The following is a 27,991-nucleotide window of genomic DNA, read 5'->3' as shown; positions in this document are numbered from 1 at the left end:
TGTGATATTTCATAGGTTACGTGAAAGCCTCACGTTGATTGACAGCTTGTGAGTTGAGCGGCTACTAGGCTAGTCCAAATTGAAAATGTCTGACTGGGAAGAAGACGCAAACGAGCCTGCGTCAAAACTCACTGCGACCGAAACGACGCCAGCTCCACTTAGCCAGACCCCAATTGGAAATATTAGTTTCGGTAGAAGGAGCGAGCGTCAATTCGCAGCTTTTGGGAAGAACGACTATGATGAAGGCGGTGGTCGACGCGAATACAGAAGGCGGGGAATTGATAGCGGCGAGCAAAGGGGGCCCGGTGGAAGGCGCCAATTTGGAACTGAAAAGTCTAATCCACCCGTCACTGTCACGGTAGAAAACGGCCTGGTCGGGAGGATAATTGGTATGTTTATGCTTTTTTACAAAAATAAACCGAAAATAAAGGCATGCGTCCCTGTTTTGTAATAGTTATCAGTAGGCCAACATCCAGGCCGCTAATAGTAAATATGTGTATCACGGTTGCCAGATTGGAAAGACTCTCCAACCCAATCACGCCGTAAAACCCACCCAGTTTAATTAAAAAAAAAAAAAAAAAAAAAAAGCCCAAATTACAGGGTTCGCACGGGTTTTTCAAATCCTTGAAAATGCGTATTCTTATGTCGTGTTTTCAAGGTTTGAAAAATGCTTGACTTTTACAGTCTTTGAAAATGCTTGAAAGAATATTTCTCAGCACCCCGTCTAAAAATAATAATATATATATATATTTAAATAAGATGTATTGCTTCCATCAAATTAAATTTAAGTCTAACTAAACTTTTTAATTTTGTTTTAAGGACGCGGAGGAGCCAAAAAACGCGAATTGGAGGAGAATTCCGGGGCCAGAATCAAGGCAAGTTAATTGGTTTATGTGTCTGATGCAGGGTTCTCAGTTTGTGGAAGTGGTTTAGTCACTAAGACTGTGTACACATGTACGTCCATGAAGGTGCCTCCTTACCCATCAGATGTAATACAAGTAGTCCCCAGTTTACGAACTAGTTCACTTCCTACGCTGACGACGTATCCCAAAATTTTGCGCAAATCCGAATTAACCGTTTAAGTACCCTTAATCTCAAAATAACTATTCAAAAACATGTATTATACGCCATATTAATAAAATAAAGTAAAAAAATGAAATATTTATTCCCTAAACATCACTCCATAGTTCTTCTTACATAATACAAATACTAAATACGTATTTATTTGTCACCGTTAAACTACTGTATGAACACACATCTAGAAAATACAATCATGACTGAGCATACAATAATGCTATCAAGTACATCAATAGAGACATCATAGACTTCATAATGTATTGACGGGACACGGGGCTGATTCATAGAGGGCCGATCTCCGTCAAAGCTGACCGAGTTTCTGTTCATTTTAGAGCATATACAGATGACTTCCTGTCGAGTTTAGTCACTGCCTTTTCATTTTGGAGATTCCTGAGTCACTTCCTGTTCTGTAACCCAAAATCAACAGGAAGTGACTGATAAAATGACCTAAAATCAACTGAAATGGCCCAGAATGACCTCCTTGCCCGGCATTGGCTGCCATGGAAGTGGGAGGGCCCCGTTTGAAGTGGGAAGGATTCATTCGCTGCCACCCTCTCAGTTCAAATGGATTGGACATCTACTTGTGATATACACCAAAAGGATGAAGATAGCTTGTTATTTTGTTTATTAGTTATTTTGTAGAATATCCTAGAATGATTTCCTAAGCAATGTATTGATATTCGTTGTATCACCATATCGTTATCATAGTTATCGTGAGATTTGTATTGCAAATTGTATCATATCGCCCAGGTTCCTACTCCTACCGTTTATCCTTTCTTTGCCTTCTGGGAATGTTAACTGGCGTTCACACCCGCTTCCCAACGTGAAAGCAACGCACCAAACTAACAGAAAGCAGCGCTGCCGTGACATCAAACAAGTCCGAGTGCAACAAAGGAAAGCGAACCGCACCTATTGTATCATGAAATACCAAATATGCATAGCAATTAGAGATCAACCATTTAGATACAATAAATAACTAAATTAAATGTACTGTACTTCTATCAATGCTGAGAGGTGGTGGACAGGACACTGATACCCGATTTAAAAATAAACAAAAACAGCTGGAGACAAAACTGTAAACGACACTCCGGAGTACGTCATAACCCGGGGACTACCTGTCAGGGGTGGGTAGAGTAGCCAAAAGTTTTACTGAAGTAAGAGTAGCATTACTTCAAAATAATATCACTCTAGTAAAAGTAGTACAAAAAATGTACTCAAGTAAAAAAGTATTTGGTGATTAGAATTCTCAAGTAATGTGTAACATTGTGAGCAACTGCTTATATTTTTGTTGATTTTTTTTTTTTTTTTTTTTTCTTTTAAACAATGCTGTTTGTCTGTGAGCAGTTATCCATATGGACTGTTGTAATATTATAACGATACTGTACAATAACCACATTAAGCCTGTAACGCTTGGCAGGGCAGGATGAGCGTATAGAAGGCAAAAAAAGAAGCAGACGTCCACCCATGCACTTTTAATAGTCAAAAATAACTCCAGCTCTACCACTCGTCACTCGGAGCTCAGCGGTACGCACACACGCGTTCCCAGACGAACTCCCCCAACACAAGTAAGCAATAACAGAAGAAGAACATATACAACATAAATGAAGCAGCGCCACCGCGCGGTGGACGTCGGGAGGAAGACCACTCAAGGAGGTGACTGTTACATAGTCCCCCCTGGTAAGAAAAAGGCTGTCCACAGCCGCACACAGCTGAAGAGGAACCATGAAAGCACCTTAACAGCATCCTATACATAGGCAACAGTAAAGGCAAGTACGGCAAAGAGCACATAAAAAAACAAAAGTGCATAGTGAATTTTTTTTTTTTTTTTTTTTTTTTTTTTTTTTTTTTGAACAGTAAAAGTATGAACCTCAATAACAATCGCTAACATGGGCAAACACGATAAACAATAACAAACAGCAAATACAAAGAAGCAAGCATAACAAAATAGTGCTAACAGTCAGAAAATGGCTCACTTCAGGTCGAGTCTGTCCGTGTGAAATGCATTAGTCCATTTGCAATCAGCCCAACCAGACGTTACTCTGGGGCAACGCCTGGGCCTGAGGACGTAAGGCCCTACGGGAACTGGGTTGATGTCACCAACAGAGTCCACATCAGTAGCAGAATCAATGTCCCACAAACTAGGTTCATCACCTGCAGGCGGGGCAGCAGCACCAGAGTCTAAAAGCTCCGCGCCCCCAGTCACAGCAAGAGAGGAACCCGAACGAACATCAGAAGTGAGAGAGTCCCAAGTATGGAACGGTGGCATATTAACAACATGAAAAACACCAGCGTCAGTACCAGAGTCCACCCACGTGAGTCTGTAGTTAACATCGCTGAGTTTCTGAGACACACGAAGCGGACCTTCAAACAAAGGTGCAAGTTTGGCTGTAAAATTGTTTAGAGCGTCTGACCTGGGGTGCGTCTTAACTCTGACAAGGTCACCAACACAAAATGAGGCTTGTCGATGTCTCAAGTCATAGTAGCGCTTTTGTCTCTCATGACTAAGGTCTAAAGCTGCTCTGGCATGATCATGAGCATCCAGCAAGGAGGCTCTGAGAGACTCAGGGTAAGGTACCCCTGGGTCATCAACACCGTCTGAGGAGGGCTGAGTGATGAGGTCAAGAGGGGTGTCCAGCTCCCGACCATAAAGCATCATAGAGGGACTAAGTCCAGTACTATCATGAGGGGCTGTACGTAGGGCAAAGCAAATGTGAGGGAGGTATTTGTCCCATGAAGTGTGTTTCTCACCTACATAAGCGCGAATGGCAGTTTTCAGAGTCCGGTTGACACGTTCAGTCGCGTTTGTCTGAGGGTGATACGCAGTGGTGAGTCTGTGTACAGAGCCTAAAGCAGAAACGACATGTTCAAACAGTTCACTCACAAAAGGAGACCCTCTGTCGGAAATCAGGTAAGTAGGTGTGCCATGACGAGCAAAAATGTCGGAAACAAATTTACCTGCTGCCACCTGAGATGTGGCTTCTCTAACTGCACTGACTTCAATCCATTTAGTCAGATAGTCAACGAACACAATCACATAAGCATTACCAGCTGGGGTACGGGGTAAAGGACCAACAAAATCAACACCCACGTACTCCCAAGGTTTTTGAGGTACAATCGGAACCATGAGACCTGCAGGTTTGCGTTGACTAGGCTTAGTGAACTGGCAGACTGAGCATGAAGACACATAGCGTTTGACATCAGCGGCCATTTTGGGCCAGAAAAACCTCAAACGAAGTCTAGTCAGAGTTTTAGAAACACCAAGGTGACCTGCTGTAGGGTGGTCATGATAATAACTCAGCAAAGTGCTTCTCATAGAAGTGGGTGCAAACAGTCTCAGTTCTTTCAAAGGATGCAAACCACATCTGTATTTAGAATCTTTGTAATACAACAGAGAATCGTAAACGACATACTGTGAACGATCGACACTGTCCGGGTTAGTCTGCAAGTCTTCCTCAATACTTCGAAGAAGAGGACCCGCGACCGGATCATCCACTTGAAGTTGCCTTAGTTGAGGACGATCTGCCAGCAAAACAAGGGGCAGAGCACGAATGTCCAAGCTGCCAATGACAGCATGTGCAGGCAATAGATCAGTCGGACTGTCACAAGGAAGAGGCAAAGGATTCCGAGACAGTGCATCAGGCACCTTGTTGTGTGCGCCAGGCTTGTGCACAATTGAAAAGTCAAAGTCCTGGAGACGAAGTGACCAGCGGGCAAGCCGGCCAGTGGGGTTTTGGCGAGACCTAAGCCATTTGAGACTGTTGTGGTCAGTAATAATTGTGACATGGACACCTTCGACATACGGACGAAAGTGCTCCAGGGCCCATATCACAGCAAGGCATTCCTTCTCCGAAGTACAATATGGCAGTTCAGATTTGTGAAGGGAGCGACTAGCAAAGGCCACGACATACTCACGCCCCTTGAGATCTTTCTGCATCAGAGCTGCACCGAGGCCGACGTCACAAGCATCGGTATGAATGAAAAAAGGCTCCTCAAAATTGGGAAATGACAGGACAGGTGCAGATGTAATACGATCCTTCAAGAGATCCATGGCTTTTTGACAGTCGCCGTCCCAGAGGAAAGCGGCGTCCTTTCTTGTGAGAGCATGAAGCGGTTCGGCGTGTCGGGCATAATCCTGAATGAAACGACGATAATATCCAGTCAAGCCGAGGAACTGCCGGACCTGCTTCACTGTAGTGGGGGCGGCGAACTCCATGACTGCCTTGACCTTGTCCACATCCGGTTCGATGCCTGATGAAGTGATGCGGTAACCGAGGAAGGTGAAATCTTTGAGACAGAACTGGCACTTTTTGAGCTTTAGAGTTAGGCCAGCCGCTCGCAGCCTGTCCAGCACTTCCTGAAGATCCAACAAATGCTGATCAAACGTAGGCGAAGCAATGACGATGTCGTCGAGGTAGACAGCACATGTTTTGTAAGTGAGGCCGGCAAGCACAGAGTTCATGAGCCTTTGAAAAGTCGCGGGTGCGTTGCAGAGCCCGAACGGTAATACCCGAAACTGAAAAAAGGCCACAATGAGAGATGAAAGCAGTTTTGTGCCTAGAGTCATCAGACACTGCAACTTGCCAATAGCCTCGTGCTAAGTCCAAGGTCGAAACAAATTTCCCCCTTGCCAAAAAGTCCAAGGACTCATCCACCCGGGGTAAGGGGTAGGAGTCCTTTTGAGTCACTTGGTTGAGACCCCTGAAGTCCACACAGAATCTCGGCTCCGCGCCTGCTCTGTTGACGATAACCACCGGAGCCGCCCAAGGACTGGTGGAAGGCTCGATGATGTTGTCTTTTAACATTTGTTGAACTTGTTCTTCGATCACACGTTTCTTAGCAGGTGACGTGCGATAAGGTGGAAGGTTCACGGGTTTTGCATCACCCGTCTCAATTTCATGCTCAGTGAGAGTTGTTCTGCCAAGATGGCCATCAAACATGGAACCATACTTAGAGATCACACCAAGCAGAGTGTCCTTGTTATTTGAGAGATTTGCCTCAGACACTTTAGCAGCCAAGTCCACGTCAAAAGATCCCACCGACATCGCAGCCACCGTTGAATGGGAATGGAAATCCTGATAGTCCTCATCCTCTGACAGAGGGTAGGGAATTTCATCCATGTACACAGTCCTAGTGGGAACGTGTATGGACACGGAAGCTCTTGTCATAAAATCCATTCCCAGGACAAAAGGAGACGACAACTGAGGAATCACTGCAAACCGCTGGTAAAAGTCCTTATTCATGAATCCAATATGTAGCCATGCGACACCTTCTGGGATGCACGGAGCATTATTGGCAAGGTTGACAGCCGGGCCGTCCCATGAACGTGTCTTGACATTGCTATTTTTAACAAGATCCGCACATACGGCCGAAAGCGAAGCACCTGTGTCTAGAGTAGCATCCACAGAAGAGGCATGGAAGTTCACTTTGGCCCTCAGAGGAGTATTCCAATGTACGTCGGAAAAATGGTCTTCCAAGTGACCAAGAATTTGTCCATCACGAGGTTGAGGCGGAGGATGAGGCTCGGTCAGCGACAGGGGGGAGGTTGGCCTCTGCGAAACGACCTCCCCCCTCTGCAGTTTCCCAACTGTCTGCTGAGTTGTGGCGACGGGGTGCTGAGTCCATCGGTCCCTTGACTGTCGGAGCCAGGGGGACCAGGCGCTGAAGAGGACTGAGAAGAGCCAGGCTCCGTAACGTCGGCAGCACGTCGCCTAGAGGAAGGTTGGCCATAACAGTTCGGGCACGTTCGTACTGTGAATCCCGGACGTGAGCATCTGAAGCAGTAGGGTTCCGATTCACGTTGCACTTTAAGACATGAAGAAGACGGAGGTCCACTAGGTCCGAGCACTGAGTGGAGCTCATGAGCATGCAGCAAAAGTTCCATAACGGAATTGATGTTGGCACCATACAGAGCAACTCTGTATTTCTCGAGACAGTGCTTACCAATAAGGTCGATCTGTTCTCTCTCAGGCGGAGGAGTTTTAAGTTTATTAAATTCACTCAGCATGTGCGCAACAAAGGTTGGAAGAGGTTCATCCTGAGCTTGAACACGATCCAAAAGTCCTCTCAGAATGCGTTCTTGGTAGTCAGAGGGCAAAAAAACAGAGCTGAAGAGCTGACAAAACTGAGCCCATGAGGTTATGTGAGAGCTCAGTGCCTTGAACCATTTCTTGGGTTCCCTCGCAAGGAAGTGAGGCAGTTCATACAGAATCTGGTCATCTGACAGGCTCAACGAACATTTATAAGAACCGACAGCTTGTAACCAGTCCTCAGGATTCACTTTGCCATCCCCAGAAAACACAGGAGGCTCCAGTTTGGCGTGGTGCAAAGCTGCAGCAATTGCTCTTGAGGTGTTGCTCAGCTCACGTGCATGCGACTGAAGAAAAGGCCTCACCGGCGAAAATGGATTGGAAGGCAGGAAGGGATTAGTTGGCAAAAATGGGTTGCTATTCGTCGCCATGACTGTGGGTTCCGCTGTGGCCCCAGCAGTTATATGAGGAGTGGACGCAGCAATAGGCGAAACATCAAACTGTTGGATTGCGGGAGAAATAGGGTTTTCCCTGGCAAGGCGGTCCCACTGACCAAGCAAACTCTGCTGTATGTTCAGCGAGTCACGTAAACAGTCACTAATTTTGCCAACTTCAGCTCTCAAGTCCATTATTTCTTGCCTAAGATTTTGGTCACAATTTTCAAAAATGCAGCACGCTGGTAATGGAGTAAGTTCCATGTCAGGCTCACTGTTGTCACTGTAGTGAGCCATTGTGCTTAAATTATTAGTTATGATTTGGAGAAAACTCCCACGAAGAATAAAGTCCAAAAAATATAGAAAAAATAATCCAAATCCGCCCAGCTTTCACACGGTGATCCAAGAATTAGACGGATCCCATTGCAATGCTGCAGCCGCGATGAGACCGTCAAATCCAAAAAATAGACGGATCCGAAAGGTCGCGGTGGGACCGTCGAATCCAGATAATAGACAGATCCGAAAACAATATCGCACCGGCGGCAGGACCGTCGGATCCAGAAAATAGACGGATACCAACTCGACTGAGGATCCAGGAAAAAAATGTTCGGGCGCCACTTGTAACGCTTGGCAGGGCAGGATGAGCGTATAGAAGGCAAAAAAAGAAGCAGACGTCCACCCATGCACTTTTAATAGTCAAAAATAACTCCAGCTCTACCACTCGTCACTCGGAGCTCAGCGGTACGCACACACGCGTTCCCAGACGAACTCCCCCAACACAAGTAAGCAATAACAGAAGAAGAACATATACAACATAAATGAAGCAGCGCCACCGCGCGGTGGACGTCGGGAGGAAGACCACTCAAGGAGGTGACTGTTACAAGCCGAAGAAATAAAAATTTGAATTCCGACGAGAGACAAAAAATTACGTAAATACAGCATTATTAGTCCAAAGAGCATGACTGCCCTCTGGTGGAGAAAATAGTTCCTAGTTTGAATAGTGAAGAGTTCCTTCATCATTACTATTTTGAAATTAAAAGGATCATATCTCCGGTTTTCCTTGGTCAATCGGTGCCCAATAAAAACTGGAAGAGACGTTAAAATCTGCTCTTTCGAGAAATGTTGAGGGCAGTGCCAGTGATTTACGGTGCTTTAAAGGCACCACATGATTGAACAGGCTAGCGTGAAGCTAGAACAGCAAGCTTGCGTCTGATTGGTATCATGAAGTCACGCGATTATTGTTGCGCCGCCTCATTGGTGAAATCGTTAAAGCTACCCCAGTAATACAACATGTGGAATACAGAGGGAAAATGTAATGATTTGTGTAGTCCAGAGTAGCGTTTTTTTCTTCACAAATCTACTCAAGTAAAAAGTATCGCTCAGTAAAACTACTCTTAGAAGTACAGTACACTTTTCTCAAAAAGTTACTCAAGTAAATGTAACGGCGTACATTACTACCCACCTCTGCTACTTGTATAGTCACATTCGGTATAGTTAAGGTGTTCACCAAAAATAACATTTCTATTATACTCCTACAAATATTGTTTGGCATCAGGAGAATTTTTGAAAATCTCATCAAGGAAGAAAAAGCAAAATAGTTCCCTGGATCATTTCTTTTTGTTGCTTAGCCATAGTTAAAAGCATTTAAACCAAGGCAGGAGCACTCTCTCGGTCATGACTGCCGTGATGTCATATCGTAGATCCACGATGGTGAGAATGAGGCTGATGTGCTCATCTATGGACCTTCTGCCAGCCAGCAGAAAGCCAAAGAGATGATAGAAAAGCTGGTGACTGACGGGAACTCTCGTTTCCACGGTGGTGAGTACTCTGGTCTTAAATGAAAGCACTTTGAGGGGTTATTTGTTGGATTGGATGCCTCCAGGAGGCTACAAAAGAAGTGAAGATTGTACGAGCGGGTCCGTGTGGTCCAACGCGGATTTGAAGGCAAGCAACGTGGCCCCGGTCCGTGTGGCCATTGACTGGAACAACATTCGGGAGAACATGGACAAGTATGAGAAGATGAAGTGGAAAGGTGAGGAATGGTCGCTATGGTACACACGGATCCAATTCAACTCAACTTCAAATGGAAACGGGTTCATACTTTTCCATAGTAGTAAAATGGAAAGAAATTGACAAGTTGTATTTGGATGTGTGTTGTAAAAGAAATCTTTCATTAGGTTTGAGCAAGTTAACATTTCTCAAATCAAAATTTCAACATCATTTCAATTTAAATGACCTTAACCTTGTAAGATCCGGGCTCGTTTTGTCTTGATTTTACATGCTTTAATATTTCAAAGAATTGTTCACAATGGCCTGGTTTTTCAGGACAAAACCTTCATGTACAACAACAATCCATTTGCACTAGGAGGGTGACAGCAGATGAACATTCATTCATTCGCTGCCATCCTTCCTAGCACAAATTGATTGGATATCTGTCACCATCAATGACAGAATATACAAGAAAATATCGTGTAATACAATATTTGAAATCTCCTTTTTGCATTTACATACATAAAAGTATAGTCTTGGTTTCAATTTTAAAAGCTAGTTCGTTTATGGTTGTCAAAGTCACATTTTTTTCCATACAGTGGTATGAAAAAGTATCTGAACCTTTTGGAATTTCTCAAATTTCAGCATAAAACTCCCATCAAATGTGATCTGATCTTTGTCAAAATCACACAGATGAAAAAAACGGTGTCTGCTTTAACTAAAACCACCCAAATATTGATAGGTTTTCATATTTTAAGGAGGATAATATTCCAACAATGACAGAAAGGGAAAGAATAAGTAAGTGAACCATCACATTTAATATTTTGTGGGCCCCCCCCCCCCCCTCCCTTGGCAGCAATAACTTCAACCAGACGCTTCGTGTAGCTGCAGATCAGTCTGGTACATCGATCAGGACTCATCTTGGCCCATTCTTCTCTAAAACACTGCTGTAGATTCCTTAGATGTCTGGTATGAATCGCTGTCTTTAGGTCATGCCACAGCATTTCAATTGGGTTCAAGTCTGGACTTTGACTTGGCAACTCCAGAATGTGTATTTTGCTCTTCTGAAAGCATTCCGAAGTTAATTTACTTCTGTGTTTTGGATCCTTGTCTTATTGCAGCATCCATCCTCTTTTTAGCTTCAAATGTCTGACAGACGGTCTCAGGTTTTCCTGCAAAACTTTTGAATTCATTCTTCAATTATTTATTGCAAGTTGTCCAGGCCCTGAGGTAGCAAAACGGCCCCAAATCATGACGCTCCCTCGACCATGCTTCAAGGTGGGGATGAGCTGTTGATGTTGGTGAGCTCTTCCGTTTTTCCTACACACATGACGTTGTATGTTACTCCCAAACAATTCAACTTTGGTCTCATCAGTCAGCAAAATATTTTGCCAAAATGTCTGTGGAGTGCCCAAGTACCTTTTCACGAACTCTAAATGAGCAACAATGTTTTTTTTTCTTTTTTTAAGACAGCAGTGGCTTCCTCCGTGGAGTCATCCCATGAACACCATTCTTGGTCATATAGTTGACGTGTGCACAGATATTAGACTGTGCCAGTGATTTCTGTGGATCTTCAGCAGACACTCTAGGCTTATTTTTTACCTCTCTGTGTATTCTGCGCTGAACTCTTGGCGTCGTCTTTGGTGGACGGACACTCCTTGGGAGAGAAGCGAAAGTGCCAAATTATGTCCAGTTATAGGCAACTTCTCTGACTGTCAATTGATGAACATCCAGACTTTCAGAGATGGTTTTGTATCCTTTCCCAACTTTATACAAATCAACAATCCTTGATCACAGGTCTTCAGACTGCTCTTTTGGCGAGCCATGATGCACATCAGACAGTCTTTCTCATCAAGGCAATTCTTACCAGGCGTGTGTTTTATAGTGGGCAGGTCAGCTTTCCACCACTCATCAGTGACTGGGCACACACCTGACTTGAAATGTTTGGTAAAAAAAAAAATAGTTTCAATTGCTCTTTAAGTCTCCTAGGCAGAGGGTTCACTTACTAATGTTCCCCCCTTCTGTCATTGTTTGCATGCTATCCTCATTAAAATATGAAAATCTATAAATGTTTGTTTGGTTTTAGTTGAAGCAGACACTGTATTTTCATCTGTGTGATTTTGACAAAGATCAGCTCACATTTGATGATTTTATGCAGAAATGTGAGAAATTTCAAAAGGTTTAGATAGTGTACTTGTACGTGTACAGTGGTATGAAAAACTATCTTAAACAATTGCAGGGGCATTTTAAAACTTTTAACGATCATTTTCCAGACCTACCACCCATTAAAAAGAATTTCTACACAGAGGCCGAGAGCGTTTCTCTCCTCACCCCTGAACAAGTGAAAGATTGGAGGTGAGCGTTAAAGCAATATTTGTTCTGACTTTCCTTCAAATAAGTATTTACGCATTTGTTATGTTTCTTGTTACATTTCACAAACAGAAAGGAAAACAACAACATATTTGTGGATGACCTCGTGGAAGGCGGCGAGAAACGCACTGTTCCCAACCCATGCCGGAGCTTTCTGGAGGCTTTTGAGCTATACCCAGAAATCATGGACAACATCCATCGCGTCGGCTTTGTCAAACCCACTCCCATCCAGGTATATTATCATACTCAGCTTGACCCCTGTTCTGTTCCGTGTTACATCTTCATAATTTCATGTATTTCTTGTACAGCAACTATTATTTAAATTGCCCAATTTGTTCGAAGCACTGCTAAAACACCGTGTTCAATTTTATCACGGGGGCAAAACCAGATTTAAATAAGAGCCAATTACGTTTGAATCATTAATAGGCATGTGCCGGTATGAGATTTTGACGGTACGATAACCGTGAGCAAAAATACCGCGGTTTTACGGTATCACGGTATTGCAATTGTTTTGAGAGATATGGGTTTTTAAAAAAAAAAAAAAAAATTTTTTTTTTTTAATTCCGGGATTTTTTTATTTTTCTGAAAATATTTGCAATTTGGAACATGAATATTATGTTAAAATAAATAAATAAACAAAAAAATATTTTAAATAAAATTAAAATAAATAGAACTTATAGACTACCCACAGCCACAGCTCAGGTTGCTCAAGATTGGAGCAAGAACTAAATTGCTATAAAAAAAAGTAAAAACACTTCTAAATAAAATTGAAAAATATTGACTGTACTTTTTTTTTTTTTTTTTTTTTTTTTTGAGGGGGCAAAAGCTCAAGTGAAGTTTCACCATTTTCAGGCACTGTGTCAACTGTAGTCTACATGTCATGCCTTTGTGTTAAAAAGACGCAGAATTCATAAGTTAATAAGTTAAAAATGGATAAGTTAGTTAAAATTTGAATGTTGTTATGTAAAGGTTTCATCTAAAAACACTTGGGAGTGAGACCACTCCTTGTCCAGCGAGCGTACATTTGTGCTTAGGGCAAGATCATCTGTCGCAATTAGCGATCTTTGATGTTATCCCTTTTCCTTCATTCAAGCTAGTTTCTCAGTGGCCGTGAGATTTATAACCTCGACGAAGTTGCTCTCCCAGCTAAGACTACGCTAACATTCGTTTTTGTAAGTTTTTAGTTCATTTGTATTTTGAATTTAAAAGGAAAATGTGTGTTTTGTTTTTGGCGAACTTTTTCATGGATGACTTCCTCACATTCTGCTGTGTTTGTGCTAATGAAGGTACTCACACGTGTAAAATACTTTTGTACGTTTTAAAACTGTATATTTCAGTTACCATGATTTGAGACCTCCATAAATTCAAGAAAAGTACGCCTTTTGTTTGGAGTGTTTCTTTTTTGGTGTTTAGCAGAATAGCGTCACTGACACACACATATCAACAACCGGAGAGGGAGGGGTGAGCGCTGCCGCTCCAAGATACTTCTGGCTGCATTTTTGAGACTTGTAAAATAGCGAATACTTTTCGAAATTTCCGATTCTTAGATTAATCGCGATTCGGCCGTGGAAGATTTGAGGCCGATTCACAAACATCCAAATTCCGATGATTTAAATATGCCAAATAAAGCTGAACTAAAACACAGTCGGCGTGGTCTTCGGGACGCAATGAGGAACGGACGGAGAGTAAACATCATGCTCAACTCATGCCGCGAGATAAAAAAACAATACCGTATTGGCCCGAATATAAGATGGTGTTTTTTGCATTGAAATAAGACTGAAAAAGTGGGGGTCATCTTATATTCGCGGTCTAGACATTATACCCATTTACGACGCTAGATGGCGGCAGATATCACTGAAGCGATGTTCTGTCATGACATATGTCAGCTACTCTCAAGTTTAACCAGTTTGCATTATTTTATTGCAATGTTTTTCCTTATTCAGATTTGTTTTAAGACTACAGTTAGACTTCACTTTGATGGTTAATGCAGTTATTGCAATTTTGTTTTTTTATCACAATAGATTGGTGTATTAACATTTCAAAAACCAGAAGCCATTCATTTACGAATGTGATTGCACTTTAGTTTACATATTTAAATGTTCAGATATTAAGATTTGAATGAGGCAAAATAACATGCATTTTCTCTCAAATATATTGTTATAATCATTTGTTTCAGGTGTACTGTAATTATTTTCTGTATATAAATAAATTTGGTGTTCAAAAAGTCTTTTTTTCAAACTTGAGTCTTGAAAAAGAGGGTGTCGTCTTATAATCAGGGTTGTCTTATATTCGGGCCAATACGGTAATACCTGACTGCGGCCGACAGCCGTTACAAACTAAGCCCACATAATGCTGTGGTAGATATCACTTGTATAAAGAACTAGATGCAAAATGACAGATTCGGCGGCGTTCAGGGGCGTTACCGGGGGGGCAGGGGTGTGCAGTGGCCACCCACGGACACGCTCTGCCCACCCAAAGAAAACTGGATGTAGTACTAATGGCAGTCTGGGGACCGCGTATGGTATCCCATTCATATAGTACTGATGTGTTCTTAGTTTTAACCTTTGCGTTGTTACTTTGCACTCTTTCACCTTAAAAAAAAATGAAATGAAATTAAATGTTGGTTTTGTTCCTAGGTGGCGCTACACACATTTACGCATATTTTTATTATTATTATTATTTTTTTTTAATTTTATCAGTTTTCACCAGTGTTCACCTGGCTGTAGAGTTTGGTGAGTTTTGAAGCATTCAAAGTCGGGCTCAAAGCGTCGGCGGGATAAAGAATGACTGCTAGGGGGCGCTACATAGTATGTATTGTATGTATTTGGAATTTGTCTTTACATGGTATCAAAGATTGCACCTGTCTTGACCTGCCTGCCAATTTTGGTGCATTTTAAAGCATTCTAAGGGGGTCAAATTGAGCTCAAAGGGGCTGCGGAACGAAGAATAACTATAATAATAATAATAGTAATAATAATAATAAAACCGAGGAACCACAATAGGTTACCTAAAAAAAAAAAAAAACATTGTCACCTGCATGTTCATACTGTTCAGTTATGGAGGTCAAATAAAATCAACTTTTATTTGTTTAGACCAAATCAGAACAACAGTTATCTCAAGGAGAAAACAAAACACGTTGTAAGGTGCAGTAGCCCTACACTGGATCTCCCCCCCCCCCCCCCCCCCTGTCAAGCATGTGGTGTCGCTTGCAAATTCTTTAATCCAGCGAGTTTTCATGTTTGAAGTGTCCCCTATTAACCGCAATTTTGCGTTGTGGAGAAGACTGCCAATGTTTTATAGCAGGCTCCAGTAGGTTGCCTTTTTTCCATTAGCCTCAATGTAGCAATGCTAACGTTTTACAATGTTTAATATAGAAGTGTTTCCTTATTTTATATTTATGAACTTGAATTCTACAGCGTGTTGATAGCCAATAAACATCTGCGAAAGCTACTGGAGTCTTATATGCAATCAGCACGCACATGTGCTGAGTGCACTCAACACACTAATGCATTCATGCACGCACGCACGCACACGGCGATAAATTGCAGCCGGGAAAATTACCACCCTCGTTTTTATTAACCATGACATAATTTGACTTATTGCATATCGTGACAGGCTTAGCTGTGACATTTCCCCTCTAATTGTTAAATAATCTAAGGCTAGGTTCATACTACAGGTCTTAATGCACGAATCCGATTTTACATGTTTTTCCGACTCGAGTCAGGCATTAACTTGACGGTCTAAACGGGACAAGTCGCATAGAAGTGGACCATTTCAAATCCAATCTGAATCACTTTCATATGTGGTCCAAATCAGATCTGGGCCACATTTTTTTCAGAACGTGACTGGCGATCTGAACTGTCGAGACTCCCAAATCGGAATTCATAGAGCAATGACGTCAGCAAAGAGCAAGAGACACGGAGGACGGCAGCCATGTAGGCATTAACGCCTAGTTTGAACTCTGCTTTTAAGCACGAAGCGGGCTTGACCACAGTCATAAAAAAATAAAATGAAGAAAAGGATAAGCCTTACAATTTTCAATTTTCATTCTGTGCACCGAATGAGCCATATTTCATTATTGCACACATGGCCGAGTCAGGGCAAACTGACGCACCCGCTTCATTTCACGCACACACGTCAAGGCTCGTGTGTGTGCGTGTATGCGTTCTATCAGTCCATATAAACTTTGAATATTATTAATGTCTGCTATTTGTGTCCTCTTTGTGGAAATAAAAATACGATCACTCTGGAATGACATACAGCTAGCATGTGTAATTTGTTTTGATGCTTCTCTTCATCTCGGACTGTGAATTAGTGCGCATGCGTGATACCTGAACGGTCTCAATGGACAAATGCAATCTGAACGGGCACGCCAAAAAACAGATATGGCAAAAAATTGGATTTGCATTAAGACCTATAGTATGAACCTAGCCTAATTGTCGTGAATGTGGCCCGCAAACCATAAAGAGTTTGACACCCCTGCTCTATGTGCTCCTTCCGTCAGTCGCAGGCGTGGCCCGTGCTGCTGAGCGGGGAGGACCTGATCGCCATCGCTCAGACGGGAACGGGCAAAACTTTGGCCTACCTACTTCCCGGTTTCGTGCACATGGACGGACAGCCCGTGTGAGTACAGAGGCCGTTTGCTCATCCTTTTCAGGCAGGCGGTCAGTCATTTCGCATGGTTTTTTTATCGGTAGACCTCGATCAGAGCGGGGAGGCCCCGGCATGCTGGTGCTGACCCCCACCAGAGAACTGGCCTTGCAGATTGAAGAGGAGTGCAGCAAGTATCGCTACAAAGGTTACAAAAGGTCAGCAAGCTGTGGAATGCGATATGTAGCCCCTCTGTAGGGTCGTCACAGACAATTATAACGACAAAGGTGAGAACCTCCGGGATACGATTTGCGATACAGGGTCACGATAACGATGATCTCACGATGCGGCGATACAACGATTATCGATACATGGGTCAGGAAATCATCCTAGGACAGGGGTCGGCAACAAAACAAAAAAATAAGTCTGGAGCCGCAAAAAATTTAATTCCTTATAATGGCAACACATGCTGTATGTACTAGCTATATTGGCCTATTATCAAAATGACTACTAGTAAGTTGGTTACAAATACATAATGAGCCATCTTAATTACCGCACTATAAAGCGCATTGAATGGACACTACAGTAGAGGATGGGGTTACGTTATGCATCCATTAGAATGAGCTGTGCTCAGAGTTGCTGTGAGACCTTTTGCAGCTCAATATTGATTCATATATAAGGCGCACCGGATTATAAGGCGCACTGTTGGCTTTTGAGAAAATTGAAGGCTTTTAGGTGCGCGTTATAGTGCGGAAAATACGGTTTATACTTTATTACAAGGTTAATGAATTACCATGTTTGTCCTCCTACAGAAACCATATTGAAGCAAAAATAAATTTCCCTCCCCCAACTTCTTCTATTTTCTAACATTTTTGAAAAAGCTCCAGGGAGCCACTAGGGCAGCGCTAAAGAGCTGCGGGTTGCTGACCCCCGTTCTAGGATATTCTACAAAACGACAAACAGAAAAACAAAAACAAGCTAGAGAAAATTTTGTATTATTTTTTTCATTTCAAAAAAAAAAAACTTAAAAAATGAGACTGTATTTACTATTAATTCATTAGCTGCCAATGACTGCGATAGATATCCAATCTCTTTGGGATGGGAGGGTTGGCAGCGATAGATTGAGAATGGCCAGCCCTTCCCTGTTCAAATGAACGGATGTCTGTTGCCATCAGTGGCAGTCAATAAATTAAGAGCTTCTTAAATGAGTTTTTTCTCTAAAACGTTGAATCGACCATCCAAAATAGTGGTGTGTAAGCCCAACTAAACAGCCTATTGCGTCACAGCATCTGCATCTACGGCGGCGGCGACCGAAATGGTCAAATCAATCTGGTGAGATGCGGCGTAGACATCGTCATTGCCACGCCGGGCCGACTCAACGATCTGCAGATGAACGAGCTCATTAAGCTGAGCTCCATCACCTATTTGGTTTGACGTTTGTGTCCGTTTCAGCCCGTTTATGTCGCTCAATTGAATCTTGCCTATATCTAATGACTTCAAAAAGGTGCTAGACGAAGCGGACAGGATGCTGGATATGGGCTTCGAACCCCAGATCGTAAAGATTCTGCTGGATATACGCCCCGACAGACAGACGGTCATGACGAGGTATTAAACACTTGTTTGAAAATTGGCTTTTTATCGCACATTTTGACATTTGTCCAGCAGATGGTGCTGTTTTACCTATTAGGAATATACAGGAAAATCTTTGCTCCCTAAATTTTGAATTCATTCCATGATAAAAGGATGAAAAATCCCACGTATGTTTATTATTTGAAGATTCATTACACCGTGTAAACCATTTCAGTGCCACCTGGCCAACTGGTGTGAGACGTCTGGCCAAGTCATACCTCAAGAATCCCATGATGGTCTATGTGGGCACTTTGGACTTGGCAGTAAGTGATTATAACTATAACTTTGGCCTCTTGACGCACTAATATGCAGGGGTGTGACAATGTATCGCGATAATTTGTAGCCCAAAAGGTTATTGAAATGCTCCTGCCAAGAATTGATATTGAGTATTGTTTTAGAAAGGTGTCTGTGTTAAAAACAAAAAGGCACCAATAGGCTGCCACCAAAATCTTCCATTAGAATAGTTATGTTAGCTCACTGGCTGCTATTGACGGCGCTAGACTTCCTATTCATTTTGACGCCCTCAATGGCACTGAAACCAGATCATTCATTTTACAGGTCACTTCCTGTTCATTTAAGAGCATTTACAAGTTACATCCTGTTGATTTTGAGTCATTTCCTATTCATTTGGGGACATTCTTCCTTTTCAGTAACCCATAATCAACAGGAAGTGACCCGTAAGTGCCCCAAAAGGAAGTGACTGAAAATCAGCAGATATGACTACATTGGCCCTTTTTATGGCAGGCTGTAAACACAGTAGACCAGACGGTGCTAGTCGTCCATGAAGAAGACAAGAAATCCTACCTGTTTGGATTCATCCGAACCTTGCTGCCGGAGGATAAAGCCCTCATCTTTGTCGGCAAGAAGATCATGTAAGTGTGCAGAGTACAGCTAAGCCAGAGGTGGCTTTTAAATGTTGATGAAAGATGCCATCTTTCCTCAGGTGTGACGACCTTTCAAGTGACATGTGTCTTCAAGGTTTTGCCGTGCAAAGCCTCCACGGCGACCGGGAACAGCGTGATCGGGAGGAGGCGCTAAAGGACTTTAGAGAAGGTAAAGTGCATTAAGGCCATTCGCATAATTTAACAATACTTAAAGGTAATTTATCGTGTGACAGTTTGTTGTTTTTATATCAATTTTGTTAGTCAATTATTATGTCAATTCTTTATCATTTTCAAAAGCTATTGTAAGTCTTTCATTTGTCTAGTTCTGATAGCATTGTTTGGCCTTCATACTATAGACATATTTATTATAGATATACTTGAACCTGAATCACGCCAGCCGAACCGCCGGACCCGCGCTGGCGCAGCTCCAACGACCCGGGCCTGCAGAAATCCCACAACCCGGCCAAAAGGCCAAACTCCGCGTGTTCACCTTAGTCTTAACCCCTTGTACTGACTCTATTCTGAAAGCTGGAAAAAGGCTTCGAAACACAAGTTGACAATTTATTCAGGTCGACAGCGATCAAACAGCAAGGCAAAACGGCAACAGACCCAGGCGAGGAGGCAGACTGGTTCCAGGTTCAACATATCCCAAGTCAATAAAAGATTCCCGAGAAAAATGACTTTTTGAAGGCTCTCGCGGGGGCGGGCTGTGGGCTGGAAGAAGGGTGTGTTTGGGTCTTCTGTTGCAGATTTGGGCGGTCAAGCTCGTGTGTCACCATTGCTGGGTCATGGTTAATGAGGCAACTGAGGTGGGAGGTTCGGCACGCCTCGCTGTCTGAGAGGCGCTGAGCTATCAAACTTAAGAGTTCTTTTTGTTATCGGGTGTTGTGATAGTACAGGACATCCTGCCATTTGTTCTGGACTTTCCTGAAGAGCTGATAGCGGGATTTGGTGTTGCAGACGTGGGCTTCTAGATGTCTTGTCTATCAACTGGTAATCAGCGTCAATCTTGCTCAGTCAGCTAAATGACGCACGCGGCGGGCTTCCGTGATCCGAGGGTGTCATGTATCTCTTATGCCCTATGTCAAATATATTCTGCTTGTTTTCCTTAAACTATGATATAAATGCTATTTATTTTATATTGGGTATGTTGGAGTAATACAAACAGTCAAACGGTAAATACGAGAAAAGATACTATTTCTTCACTATACAATAAATATTCTGGCAAGGTGAAGACCTGTTGTCCAAATAAATGGTTGTTAGAATGATGTCAAGCCTTGAATTACCTCGAAGGGAGTAACAATCATGTAAAATACTTTTCCACCCCATGCATACGCCACTAATGCCCTAATGAGTACGCAGAGCCCTGACATTTTAACTGCCTGTGAACATTCGCTTGGCAAAAACACTGCACAGGTGAGCCTGTATTTGTCCACAGTTTACCATGGATTCAAACCGCAGACCGGCTTCTGGCACAGCCCCAACGCCAGCTCAGACTCCCAAGCTTAATGTTTGTACTCATTGTACAAGCGGGCGTGCCGCAACGCAGACTCTGCAATTACGCTTTAGGCCTTAGGTGGCAGTTGTGAGTAAATATAGCACCTTTAAATTTGTCCTTTTTTGGCACCCGCCAGGTCACGTGCGCATCATGGTGGCCACGGACTTGGCGTCGCGCGGCTTGGACGTTCACGATATCACACATGTGGTCAACTACGACTTCCCGCGAAACATCGAGGAGTACGTGCACCGCGTGGGACGAACGGGACGAGCGGGGTGAGGCTACGTCATATGCTTTTTCATCAAAAATGCCTTTTTTTTTTTTTTTTAACCTACGTCCATATATGAAAGCTACAGACAGAGGTTAAGTATTCCCTATTTCTGTTCATTTGTATGTTTGTGTTCAAGAAAACTCAAGAATGAAATACGATATTATTCTCTATTTACTTGTCCTGCTCAGCTGCTCAGCAACGGAGAGTCTGAGGGTCCTTATGGTCTTAACAGTTTTAATGTATCGTGTGGGAGTTTGACATACTCCCATTGTGATTGTTCATTAAACAGTGGTATCTCGACAACATGCTTTAAATACAACAATTTAGAACAGCGGTGCAAATATTTGTTTTCCCACAAGACGGACGCGTGGCAGATTTTCTTGTGAGAGAAATCAACACGGGTCCAAAGAAGAAGTTAGGTCAGGTGGTGAAAGAAGGTGACACTTACCATTGAAGTTAAGAAGGAAATGTTACACCAACTCTGATGCAGGTCGGACTTTCAGTAGCAAAATTAGTGGCGTGTTTACCACCTCCACAACATTGGCGTCTTTTTAAAAGACTTACAGTGGCTGCTGCTGGCTGAAAAAAAAAAAAATATATATCCCTCGTCTTCAAAGGGGGCGGAGGAGGCGGCGGCATGTTGTCGACATGTATTTCTATTGGGGCTGTGTGAGCGTGCAGGGGTGTGTATGTATGTGTGTCACGTGCCAATCAAACCTGCTATGGGGGGTGAACCAGCGCATTCGACAAGTGAAAAGAGGTAAATGTAAGTTTGTACATAATGAAAATAATTCACCTGATAATGGTAGGGTCAATTCTGTCCTAACAACATATGGGAAGACAATCTAAATTGCCTGTATAACTGAACTCATTATATAATGCATACAAGGTTGCTCAAAGGTTGGTAGGGATAATTTTAGCATCCTGAAAACTTGGTAGTGTTATGTCCCAATGCAAACCCACGTCCTTGCATATGTACGCTTATATTCAAAATTACACATTTTAACAATAAAACACCTGACACAAAACAATTGGTGTTCAAACGTCCATCTCATCTGATCAAAATCTAAATGTAGTAGATTAAAGTAGGCAAATTTGCCTAGCAAAAGTACGCGAGCTTAAATGCTACGAATGCTAACGCATCGACAGTTTTCATAGCAAATCGCTCATATGTAACTCCACAAACTAGCTGTAAACTTAATTAAAAATGCATACACAAACATATATATATTAGCTGAAACAACTTATAGCCTGATGGTGTATAAACCAGAGCGCAGCTGTCCTCAGCCATAAGGCAACAGTCCAGCCACACCCAACGCTGCCACCAGAGGGCAGTGTATACTCCTTCGTTAAACAAAAGACAATACTTTTGGACTTTTTGGAGGTATATTTATTTATTTTTTAGGGTTAAAGTCCGACTTGCGCGGAAATTTGGGTTACGTCGCCAGCGTAGAAATGGAACTTGTTCGTAACCCCGGGACTACCTATTATCAAAGTTGCAGAATGTATGTGACATGAATCAGCAGAGATTACATTTTGCAGTCGTGAGGTCAAAGGTCACGGATCAGAAAATCAAACACGTTTCATACTCAAAGGGTGTGTCCACCCTACCAAATATGGTGATGCTTTGAATTTGACTGCTTATGTGGAAGTCTGTCCTCTCTCACTCTCCTTGCGCTTCATTTTTATTTGCAATTTTTGTATGATTCAGACGCTCAGGAGCTGCCGTTACCCTGATAACAAGGGACGACTGGAGGAAGGCGCCGGAGCTGATTCCCATCCTGCAGAGATCGGGGCAGGTAAGCCCAGTTTGTGCGGTTTGCCGTGCCGAACCAGCAAGTCGCAAAGTAAATGGGCCTTGCAGGAGGTCCCGGTAGAGCTGGTGCAAATGGCGGATCGGTATGAGAAGCACATGAGAGAGAAAGCGATGTCCCCGGGTCACAGGGATCGGGGCCCTCGAGGCGGAGGACGAGATGGACGACGCGGCGATAGCAGGCCAAACTGGGGAAGATTTTAATCTGTCTTCCTCATAAAGGCAAATTGGCTCGTTAATCACAGGTAAAGGAGCTTTTTTTTTTTTTTTTTTTTTTTTTAAACCTGTCCTGTTCAGCTGTTTGACACAGAGAATGGAAGTCTAAGTGCCCGGATTCTGAACAGTTTTAATGTTTCACATTGAGAGTCTGACATACTCCCATTGTGATCATTCAAAATACCTTTTTATTATGACAAAGCAGCGAACAGGAAGGGATTATGGGGGGACAGAAGAAAAGAAATACAAGAGAAGAAAGAAAAGAAACACATCAGGGATTCCCCTATATTCAACAGATTGTGGCGCACCGCCACACTAAAATGAAAGCCGCCACGCCTGGCAAATGAGATGTATTTTATTTATTTATTTAAATTTTAAAAAAAATTTTTAAGGCCGCTTCAAACTAGCGGCAGCCGAGTGGGAGGAGTTCAGCGGACACCTATTCATTGTGTATTGTAGCCTAATGTTCGTAACTATGCAGGCCCCCCCTTAAGAGACGCAAGGGGAACGAGTAGGAAGAATGGGAGAACGAGCGAGATAGCGAGAGATAGCGGTCGCATGTTGTAGCAGCCCGCTGTTATTTTGTTATTGTTTTTCTTTATTATTGTTACCACAATAAAGTGGGTAAGCAAATACAGACTTCTCTCCTTCTTGCCCATATCCGGGGCATTACAATAATTTGGATCGGACTTTTCGGCGAAAGTGAGCGGTGGACGGCCGTCTTGGACGGAAAGCAAACTTTGACTAACTTGCGCTGAGAGACTGCGGAGAGGCGGGGCCCAAAATAAAGCCTTGCTCTATTTTCAGAGCGTTGGTCACAGTAAACGATTTATCAGTTCAAGCAGAGTAAAATGATACATATTCACGGTACAAGAACGTCGTTTCTGTGTCCATCGATTGGTAAGAAAAGGCTGTTTGTACGAGTGACGTGTGGGCGCTCCCGTCAGGGGGGACATTTCACGTGGAGTGGCTATTTTTCGGCACAACACCGGCGCGCCAACTTCAGACAATTACGGCTGACGAAACTTTGATAAATGCGCCCCCCCACCCAAATTTCGCGAGCTCTGGGACACTCGAAAAATGACTCTCATACCTCTCCTTGCTAAGTTAATGGTACCTCGACGTGCCTTTGTGTGGAAATTTAGTTTACGAACAACGGGGAAAAAACTTCACCTTCTCACCGAATCAAGTAAAACTCTTTACACGGCTATTAGAATTCCCCCAGTGCTCTAAATGGGTCAGTTGACAGAAGGACTGTTATTGTTGTGGTAATGTAGTACTTATGAGGGTCAAATAAAAGGAAAAAGGAGGACTACGACGGTGGTCTGCAACCCGCGGCTCTCGGGCCGCATGCGGCTCTTTAGCGATGCCTCGGAGCTTTTTTTTTTTTTTTTAAATGGAAAAAGATGGGGGAGGGAAATATATTTTTTTTGTTTTAATAGGATTTCTAGGAGGACAAACATGACACAAACATTCTTTCAATTCATTAATATTGTAATGAAGTTAAACTTGTGGTGGCATAGTACAACAGAGTAGTCACGTGGTGCGTCATTCTCTATAGGATCCACTGCAGGGAAAACAAACATTTAATCATGAAGGCTAATTACGTATTTCTATAGTAGGCTAATATAGCTAGTATCGATAATTATAAGGCTTGTAAAAGGCTTTTAATTTTTTGTGGCTCCAGACATACTGTATCAGTTTTTTTTGTGTTTTTTTGGGGGTCAAATATGGCTCTTTCAACAGTTTGGGTTGCCAACCCTGAGTCACTACGAGATGTAAGTCGTACTATTGCCACGAGAAAAAAAGTCGCATTAGTACATCGGGTAACGTAGCTGTAATCAGCTACGCATTTTACATACATGTACTGTAGCTGAGAGGTACAACATTAGCCTGGCTAATGAAATATTTCAAATATATCTTTGTTATGGTTCTTCTTGGGGGAAAAAATGAAGAAAAAAAAATTCGCTGTGGCACGACATGGTGAGGCTGTCCGACTCCGATGCAGCCCACCACCACAGCTTCAAAAAATTCTAGGGGAAACACTGCACATACACAAACAACAACAACAAGAAATACATTGAACATCTAAACTAGTTACTAATATGCTGGTGCTATCGTCAGCGAGATGTATTTCCGGTTTACACCATGTGGGGGCCTATTGGCCAGTGAAAGAGGAGAATGGGGGTGGGGGTGTCTATAAGACTATAAGCTAAGTGATTGAAAGGGGTAGAGTGTACACAAATCAGTTCTGTGATCTAGAACCCAGTAATCGTGTGAATCTCTTATGAGTGTAAGCCCGTTGGCGACCAACCCTACGCCGCCGCATCCCGGCACCGGAACCCCCAACCCGAGCATGCCCTACCACATCCAGCAGCACGCAAGCCCCACCGGGCGCGCGACAGCCACGCAGACGGGCGGAGGAACCGCGCGAGCGCCAACCTAGGGCCACGGCCCCCACCCAGCCAGCCCGGGGAGGGAGGGAGGGTGGGAGGGGGGGTGGGGGGCCATGCGCAGCCCATCCCTCCTCCCGCCGCCCAGCAAAGGAGCCATCGTCCCCCCCGGGACCCATGGTGGTCCCCCGGGCCACCCGCGTGCCTATCAACCGGCCTTCAGGGATGGCAGGAGGGGACGCATCACCAACCCCACGCCTACACCCACCCCCGAGCCACAGCCACAGCCCCCCAACCGGCACGGCACGCCACGGGACCCCCAGCGGTCCACCAAGCCCCAGGCAAGGCAGGGTCCCCCGCCGGTGCAGGCGACACCCCGCTGATACACTGGCGCCCAGCCAGCGACCCGCGACGGAGCGCAGGACGGATGCCCAGCCAGAGCAGAGAGGGGAAGGCGGAGGCAGGAGAACGCCCAGGAACTGCCACTGCCAATGCAAGATCGGAGACCCGACCCCCCAACCCACTCCCGCGGCCGGCAGCCGAGGCAGAGGGGAGGCCACACCCCGGGAGCCACGCCATATAGAAAAAGTGTGGGACCCACCTACCACCCTATTACTGTGGCTGCCAGGTTCCCGACTGGCAGCCATCACCCACCACCGTGATGGGGGTGTGAGGGGAGGGTAGTGCAATGTATGCATTAAAATAGGAGAGCTTGGCTTGGGGCAGTGGGACCGCAGCATGGAGTTTCTGCCCAGCCGCCCGTCCACCGCCCTTTGCCGGAGCTCTCCTGTGGAGTATGATGTGTGTGGTGCATTTAAAAAAGGTGCAGGGATGGCGGGGCCTGTGGTGAGGAGGCAGCCGTGAGGCCCCCCCCAACAGGTCCCAACCATCCCACAACCTTAATGTGTGGTGCATTAAAAACGGGGGAGTCGGGCTGGGACTGTAAAGCCCCGTCCCAACTTTCCCCGGAGGTAAAGGGAGGTTTCTATTAGGGGTGTGACAATATCTCAAAAAGGTTTATTGACTTTTATATTGTTTTAATAAAGGTCAAAATTTAAACATGAAAAGGAACCAATAGTGTTTTCGTTAGCTCACTGGCTGCCATTGACGGCACTAGACATCCAATTCGTTCTGAATGGATTGAACGTCTAGCACCGTCGTCAATGGTACTGCAACCAGCGCATTCACAGCCAATCTTCTTACAGGTCATTTTCAGTGCATTTTAGGGCATTTACTGGTTACTTTCTGCTGATTTGGAGTAACCTTCTATTCATTTGAGGACATTCTTGAGTCACTTTCTTTTCAGTGACCCAACATCAACAGGAAGTGACCTGTAAATGCTCCAAATTCAACAGTAAATTACCCGTAAATACATCAAAAGGAAAAGTGACCGAAAATCGACAGGAAATGCCCCAAAATAAAACTCATTGCCTAGCATTGGCTGCCACTGACTGTCATAGACGTCCAAATTTCCCCTTCATTTTCAATGGCAATAACACAAATGTCCCCAAATCTACAGGAAATGAACAGATATCAATTGGAATGTCCTCGATTCCTTTGACGCATATGGAAGTGGATGACATTGATGGCCATGGAAGTCCAAATTTCCCATTGCATTGCTTGCATTGAGGTCAATTTAGACAGATGCCAATGTACTTGGATTCCATTGACGCATATGGATGTCCCAATTTCCCATTCATTTTCAATGGCATTTACTTTATTTAATGCGATTGACGGCCATGTTCGTTGATTCTATTGATGCCAATGTACTTGGATTCCATTGACGCAAATGTAAGTTAATGCCATTGACGGCCATGGACGTCCAAATTTCCCATTCATTTTCAATGGCAAAAAAACAAATGTCCCCAAATCAACTGGAAATTACCGGAACCAATAGGACGTGTCCCCCAAATGACCTGATATGAACAGGAAACACCCCCTAAATGACCTGATGTGACCAGGACACGCCCTCAAATGACCTGATATGACCAGGACGTGTCCCCAAATCAACAGGAAATTACCAGAAACCAATAGGATGTGTCCCCCAAATGTCCCCAAATGACCAGGACACACCCCTAAATGAACTGCCGTGACTAAGACATGCCCCCAAATGTGCCCAAATGACCAGGACATGTCCCCGAAATGTCCCCAAATCAACAGGAAGTGACCTGTTATGACCAGGACGTGACATCCAAATGTCCCAAAATCAACAGGAAGTGACATGTTATTGTCCCGGAAATATCCCCAAACCAACCTGAGCGGGGCTAAGATCTGTATTCTCCACACAGCAAAGCCGCTGAGTAATTTCTCCAGAAATTGCAGTTTGTAGTTTAAAATGTACTTTTATATTCTTGGAAACTCTGTTTATACTTTCTTAAAAAGTAAGAAATATCCCCAATAAGGTTTCATGGTCTGGTTTTCTTCAACAGAATGGATCAGAAGCTGAAGCCTCGCATCTTCATTTCAAAATGGTCAAGGAACTGTTGTTGTTGGGTCTACTTCCCATTGTTGGCCTCCTGGTTATGTGTTTGTATTTGGCCTTTGTTCATAGTTATTTTGGTGAATAAAGAAACATTTAATTCACTTGTTATGCGCATCGTAAAATTTTTTTGCTCATCTTATATGGAAAAGCAGAAATTTTTTCAATGGTGTTATACTTATATAGCGCTTTTCCACCTTTCAAGGCGCTCAAAGCGCTTTACATTATCTTGCCATCTACCTACTGGTGACGCAGCACCAGGAGCAATGTGGTGTTCAGTATCTTCCTCAAGGACACTTAGATGAGTTCATCAGGGCGGAGA

The 27,991-nt window shown here is 43.7% G+C and overlaps 1 protein-coding gene across 1 annotated transcript; it reads left to right on the top strand.

The window, feature by feature from the left end:
• Positions 1–10: 10 nt before the first annotated feature.
• Positions 11–27,773, top strand: ddx43 (DEAD (Asp-Glu-Ala-Asp) box polypeptide 43). The gene is made up of 17 exons (XM_057849224.1): positions 11–389; positions 820–875; positions 9,238–9,355; positions 9,420–9,569; positions 11,800–11,881; positions 11,969–12,128; positions 16,401–16,519; positions 16,594–16,704; positions 17,773–17,914; positions 17,991–18,091; positions 18,291–18,378; positions 18,860–18,987; positions 19,059–19,168; positions 20,634–20,772; positions 22,480–22,567; positions 22,633–22,826; positions 27,620–27,773. The coding sequence occupies exons 1-16, from the start codon at positions 86–88 to the stop codon at positions 22,783–22,785; spliced, it is 2,049 nt and encodes a 682-aa protein (XP_057705207.1). The 5' UTR covers positions 11–85; the 3' UTR covers positions 22,786–22,826; positions 27,620–27,773.
• The last annotated feature ends 218 nt before the right edge of the window (positions 27,774–27,991 follow it).

This window comes from Corythoichthys intestinalis, chromosome 10 (assembly GCF_030265065.1).
Source record: "Corythoichthys intestinalis isolate RoL2023-P3 chromosome 10, ASM3026506v1, whole genome shotgun sequence".
NCBI classification, from domain to species: Eukaryota; Metazoa; Chordata; class Actinopteri; order Syngnathiformes; family Syngnathidae; genus Corythoichthys; species Corythoichthys intestinalis.
This window is presented reverse-complemented; position numbering and strand designations above follow the sequence as displayed.